The sequence below is a fragment of the Buceros rhinoceros genome, unplaced genomic scaffold, assembly GCF_000710305.1.
Source record: "Buceros rhinoceros silvestris isolate BGI_N320 unplaced genomic scaffold, ASM71030v1 scaffold24315, whole genome shotgun sequence".
Classification (NCBI taxonomy): domain Eukaryota; kingdom Metazoa; phylum Chordata; class Aves; order Bucerotiformes; family Bucerotidae; genus Buceros; species Buceros rhinoceros.
In genome coordinates, this window is record NW_010414942.1 from 4,621 (window position 1) to 11,378 (window position 6,758).

Genomic DNA, 6,758 nt, shown 5'->3' on the forward strand with positions numbered 1-6,758 from the left:
GAAGAGTTGCATACAATAGACTATGGTGTGGACATTAGGGAAAACAAACAAAACTTTAGAACACCTGTAACAGGGAAAATTACAAAAAACTACTACTGCTACTGTTCTATTGGTAGAGCTTGATTTGAAATTCTGAGGGTAGTTATTATTCTGTATAAACCATACCAGCAGGGCCTAAGTGGCATGTGAAAGAATGTGAAAAAGCATAGGAAAACTTGTAAAGACAGATTGAACTTGGCTTTTAAGAGGTAAATAAAAGGCAACCTAATAAAAGAACTTGAATGCTTTGTGTCAGAGAAATACAAAGACAAGCAGAATGCAGGAGTAGGGGATAGCTGATGAAATGCGTGGATAAAAGGAAATTTATACTGATGAAAAAACTTTTCATCGGTAATACATGCAGTGTATAATTAGGTTGGGGTATTTGCCACAAGATAACACTGGAGTCTCAAAGACATTAGCTGTCTATTCCTCTTACACTCTATTAATAAATATTGAGTACGTTAAGGGCATAATAAAGTGTTTCTCCCATGTGTTTCTGCAAAGAAAAGTAGCTTCTTGAGGATAACAAAGGGCTACTGGACAGTTGAAAGAATGCTCACTAATATTTCAAGTGTGGAAGTACCTTCTTAGTATCCATGGGTTTTAACTGTTGTTTGCTAAGGCCGTTACAAAACCATAATAAAAATGGTAGAAAACGCTTTGTATAGTTCATCATAGAGCTGTGATAGAATGAGTATGAAATGGACACATGCTTATTTTATCCAAAAAGCTACTAAACAATTTACTTGAAATAATCACAACTTTCTCTGAAAACTTCAGTTTTCTGCTTTTCAAAATCCAAATTACTGTAGCACAAAGAATAACGTGAAATATGCTTTACAGATACTACATATGGGAAAAATATTTACTTTCTTCTCTCTGTTAAGCTGACTGCAAAGGAGTGAGCAATAAGCAAACCTCCCTTCCCCTTTTCCAGCCTTTCTACAGCCTCTCCTGTTCCTTTCCCCTGCATACATGCACGATGTGGGAAATAGCCTGAAAGGTAACAGACCCACAGCCATCATGAAGTATGGGTATAATGATCAAAATAATATGGCAGTCTTTTTGCATTTGAGGAATTTGTGCCCATTGGTTTGACACAAGCTGGTGGTAAATGTGCACTTGCATGAGACACTTGAAAACCATTTTCAAAATGCATTATGTATGAGTCTTGGTTTTTTCATGTTTGTTGGTTGGTTTCTATTTATTTGTACATTTGTAGGAGCCCAGGCTTGTGTTCTTGTGTTTTCTACAACTGACAGAGAGTCCTTCAAAGCAATCCCTACCTGGAAGGAAAAAGTTGTTGCTGAAGTTGGAGACATTCCCACAGTTCTTGTGCAGAATAAGATTGATCTTCTTGATGACTCTTGCGTAAAGAAGTAGGTTTTATCTTACTGTCGTTAAAGAACAATATATGCTCCCTGTATACACATGTTTAAAAAAAAAAAAATCTGTGGTAATTTCTGGTAAAGACTTGCAATATCTTGCTTGTCAAATCTGTGTTCTGCATCAAAACGTGTCCCAAGAGCACAGGTGACAGGTATTGCCATGTGAGTGTAGTTACTTGGGCAGGTGTGCTTGCAAAGGTAGGAGCTTTCTGTTTGCTTCATGCCATCTTCCAAAGTGTTGGCTGAAAAATAGAGGAAAACCGTGGAGAGTTTGGTTATGTCATGATAGGATTCTCTTTTTTCTTTTGTTTTAAATTGGAAATTCTAAAGCTGTAACTTTCTCTCCTATTAAAATTTACAGTTACAGTTGAACTGTGCTATGCATCAGTGAAGTTATATTGTCTAGTTTGACTAGTGAATGCTTGCTAAAGTGATGAAGTATTAAGCAGACTGTTTGAAAAAATATCTTATTCTTTGCTTTTCTTTAGTTTTCATTGCTCATTTTTATCAAAACGTAACTCGGTAGAAATGTGTATCTGGTGATGTTCTTGAACAGTGCGGTGCTGATCATTCCTCACTATGTGTTTCTTTACAGATTTTACTGTCAGTTCGTTCTTCCTTTGTATATATGACAAATTTCATTCATACCATAAAAATCAGCTTTAAAAATGCTAACTTTTATTTACCACTGCATATCATGTAGAAAATATTGCGTAAAGTTGATCATTCTCCACTTCCTTATTTCTACCATCTTGCTGAAGGATTTAAATTATTTCTTCTTTTTGTCATTCCCTGAACTGGCTTTCTTTGTTCTGTGTTTGTTTGCTATCATTGATGGCATGAATCAGCTTCTATTCCTTCTCCAAAGAATACTGAGGATTTTTCAAAGGAAAAGCAAAACTGCATTTGAACTCCTCCTTTTTTCATGGTACATCACTTGGAGTATTCTGAGAACAAAACCTGTCTGCCTCAGTAACGTCACCTTTGTGATGATATCATTTCCCTGGAGAAAGTTTCTTTCCTTAACTTGGCCTTAAAATTTAGCACAAGTTCTTTTTCACCTCACGAAAAAGTAATTCTTGATTTCATCTCTGTATTCATCTGATTGCATAGTCTACTGCTTCATTAAAATATATGGAAGGATTTCTTTGTTGCTGTTTTGCCTTTGCAGTGATAACGGTTCTGATTCTAGTGCTTCCTTCTGGTTTCACTGACACCTGTCTTTGAACTCTTGGGAAGTTTTGATTAATGAAGTAGTTAAATATTGAAAAGCAATTACTTTTGGTCATACAGAAACTGCATGTAAAAGACCTTTTTTTTTTTTATAGTGGAGATGCTAGAAAGAAATTAAGGATCAGGTATTTTTTGATCAGGTATTTGGGTTTCTTAACCCACCTTGCTGTGTTTAACTTACCAGGAAGCATTTTGTCTGTAAGAGTAAATGTTGACAAATAATCAAATTAGTATTTATGAAGTTGTCTTCTGTTGTGCAGTGAAGAGGCAGAAGCATTGGCAAAAAAGCTGAAGTTAAGGTTCTACCGAGCATCTGTGAAGGAAGACCTAAATGTAACTGAAGGTATGATATGCAGCTGGGTAGGTGTCAGTCCTGCCTTCTGCTGTGTTACACTGTATGTCTCGTTGTTTGGAGCTGATCTGTTACTTCCCATGTTGTTGCGTGCCATTGACAGGCCTTTTCGTAGCAGCACACTTTGAACAGCTCGAATTACTCGGTATCTCTGTGTTAGGCCCATTTCTCTGTGTACGTTTTTCCTTTCTCTTCTATCAACAGTGCATAGCTTTAATATTTAGAAGTGCCGGTGTGTTAAGGCTGCTAATGACAGCCTTTTGTCTACTGCTGATCTTTTACTAGTTCCCAAGTATTACTTTTTGATGGGTATATTTAATTTTGTAAGAGTACAGTTATAAAATTCAGTCACTATCTTTTGCAGGGTGGGTTTGAAGATGAACTATGGTCTCTGATAATTTTTGTTTACTGAGGCAAACTTAACAGTAAATTAACTGTTTGTTCCCTGATAACGTCATTCACCTTGGGAAAAAAATCAGCAAGAGAAAATGTAAAGTGTTTCTGTATCTTTACATGAGTTATTAATTAAAAATAAAAACAGTCATAACACATATGGGTTCTGAATATTCTCCTATAGTTGTATATTTTTTCAGAATTCTAGGTAGACTTTCTGTACCCTGATACAAATTAGAGTAGCACTAGCTAATTAGAAAAATGTTGCTGCCATTAATGGTCTTAGTTAACACAACTGCTACTATTCTAAAGCTTCTTGCAAGAAATATTAAATTCCTACATAACTTCAAAGAATGCCAAATTGCATGAATTGGAACATCTGTCAGTACGTGTGCGCCAGCTTTATTACAGGAGTGATGAGATGTTTCTGTCTTCTGCGCACGACAGTTAGTGCTGCAGGCTGTAAGACCTGGGCAGACACCGGACTGATCTGGTTCTGCTCGGGAACACAGGCCTGACAAGAGAGAACCACTCACCAGATAGTGCTAAACCTATAGTGCCAAATGCACTTTTGTCACCGCACAGAATTCTGTTACAAAGGTGTTATTATTGATATGAGTATTATTTTAAAGTGTACTCTGATGCACCTTTTTTTCTTTTTAACATTCCAGTTTTTAAGTATTTGGCTGATAAATATCTTCAAAGGCTCAAGCAACAAACAGCTGAAGATCCAGAAGTAGTGCATACACGCAGTAACAAGATTGGTATGTATGCTGTAATAAAAAACCCGAACCCAGTATTTTGTACCAACAAAGCTTGAGGTCTCGTCTGTTTCTTTATGGAGTTCACACAAGGTGAATCAGGGTGTAATTATTACCTTCCTATCTCAGGATGTTGTCTCCTTCTAAAATAACTTACTGATTCTCCAAAGTTGCAAGACTGACCGACTGATGTACTAAAGTGTCTAGCTAATGTTTGGCAAGTGCCCTTTTATTAAATTAATTTAAACATTGTGTAACGACCTGAGAAAGTGTACTTTGGGGTTTTTAACGTAATTTGTATTAGTGTTACTCATCTTGGTGCAGATTTCCAAGAGATGGTGAAAGAATCTGGCATGCGATCAGAAGGTCTTTGTAAACTGCCTTCTGTAAGGGAGCACTGAACTTCTATAGTCCTTCTTTAACGCGTTTCTAAGTTAATTTATTTTCCTTAAAGCACTCCCTTTTAGTCAGGCTTTTTCCTTACCTTTATCTCAGCAGTTTCTAACTTTAAAACTACCATGTTTTTTCTTTTATTACATTACTCAACTAACCATAACTTTGTTGCTATGCAATTAGTAGCATACACATACACAGATGAGTCCATATGCTGCCCTTCAATTACACAGATGTACACCAGCTTTAAATACTGCCTGAGCAGTAATTCCAACTGGCTCTGCTTCAGGTTTGCCTGCAAAATTGACCCAGAAATAGATAAAGCCTTTGAAAACTAGAGCACGCATTTGAGGTGCGCTGCTGTGCCTTGGGAAGTGTTGCATCTTAAGCATTAATGTATTATGCTGCAGGAAATAAAGAAATACAAACACTTTTCTTGTCTTTAAATTCTGTAGGTGTTTTTAATACAGCTGGTGGAAGTCACTCCGACCAAAATTCTAGCACTCTTAATGGGGGAGATGTCATCAACCTTAGACCAAACAAACAGAGGACCAAGAAAAACAGAAGTCCTTTTAGCAACTGCAGCATACCTTAGACCACTTTCGGAGGAAAAAAACCAACCCGGTGAAATGGATGGAGTTGTGCAATTGAGTACAGAATAAAGCCAGTTGTAGAGGTATTTTTATCAGTGCTTTAGCAAATCTTGTGCCTGTGGGATCCTTGACAAGAGGGTGGGTTCATACGAACTTGCTAATGCAGTGTGTTTTGGTGTGTGGAGAGAGACACCTGGTGGGAAAACACAGAACCGTGACTGCCCCGTGCACTTTTTAAAAATTAGGCAAGCTTCTCCATTTTGAAGGAGTTATTTACAGAGCTCTGAACTAGGTATTGCTGAATTGCAAAGCACATTTAACGTAAGGGTAATACTTGCAAGTATAGGTACAGACCATAACGCTATGGCCCAAGGTAAAGTAGCAACCTTACAACTAAATTTCAAAGAAAATGTTAGAATTGGCTAGTCAGGACAATAAGAAGATAAATGGAGAGCAAAAAGATGACACCGCATTTTATGTCTGACTATATTAGTATGGATTCTGGCAGTTCTGTGGGCGCAATAGACTTGCGTTATATGTGTGAGTGCTCAGATGTATATGTGAACATCTGGTATGAATAGTTAGGCTAAATTCCGGTGTACACGTTACTTGGAGATCAGCTAATGATCATAAAATGGCATCTTCTCGCCCAAATTTTCCTTTAAAAATGTTGCGTTTCGGATGAGTCTTTCCCAGCTGCCACTGTGCACATTTAACTTGCTGTATGTTGGGCTTAAAAGCTTAGATTTAAAAATGTATGGTGCCAAAAATGCTCTTCCTTTTCACCTCATGCTGTGCTACAGATACTTCTGTAAGTATGATTTTCTCAGTTGTAACAGGTTGAACAGATAACACAGTCTTTCACACTAACAGCTATTCAGAAGGAACGTGTAATTAATGTCGTATTTCTATTCCACCTTGTTGCATCATGTGTTGTCTATGAAAAAGGAACTTGCAAAATGGTGTCATGAAATATTTATCTTTGGAAAAATTTTTCATAGATACCATAAAGTAAGTTATGAAAGATCCAAAAAAAAAAAGTAACTGATGAATGAATTACATGAATGAGACATTCTTGAATGTTGTCTCAGATTCAGAGTTAGCTGCTGGTTACAGAAAATCTAATTCTGCAAGATCAGAGACATGGCAAAAATTTTTCCAAGTGCTTAAGTAATTTTACAGAATTGATTTAGATGTTTAGGAGCCCAAATCTAAATTAAAGTTATTTGGACTTAGGCTCCTAAATCACTACGGTGCTTTAAAAAAATGCTAAGCAAGTACCTTTTATTTACCAAAAATAAACACTTTTTAATCCTCTTCAAGAGCATGCATGCCTTGTAAGAAATGTCCATTTGTTTACATGTTTTTGTATGGTATGATACAATTTTAACTTTCTAGGATTTCTACAACAAAGCTGCCAGTGACAAATGCAAAATATGCTGCTTGAAAAAATTCAGAGTTTTAATAGTTTTTTAAATGGTGTATGAGAATGAAAATGAGTCGAATGATCCTGTATATTTTTGGAGGAAAGACTTTTCACTGTGTGAATTTGTGTAGGAAGCTTGGCTTACTTTGTGTCTAAGTCAGTGAGTACGAAAGCTGA

The 6,758-nt window shown here is 36.6% G+C and overlaps 1 protein-coding gene across 1 annotated transcript in view; it reads left to right on the plus strand.

The window, feature by feature from the left end:
* The window catches only part of RAB23 (RAB23, member RAS oncogene family), an 8,466-nt gene extending 3,067 nt beyond the window's left edge, over window positions 1–5,399 (plus strand). Inside the window, exons 3-6 of the mRNA XM_010137264.1 lie at window positions 1,265–1,421; window positions 2,924–3,006; window positions 4,080–4,172; window positions 5,018–5,399. Coding sequence (XP_010135566.1) covers window positions 1,265–1,421; window positions 2,924–3,006; window positions 4,080–4,172; window positions 5,018–5,157 — 473 coding nt within the window. The 3' untranslated portion in view covers window positions 5,158–5,399. The remainder of the gene's footprint in view (window positions 1–1,264; window positions 1,422–2,923; window positions 3,007–4,079; window positions 4,173–5,017) is intronic.
* The last annotated feature ends 1,359 nt before the right edge of the window (window positions 5,400–6,758 follow it).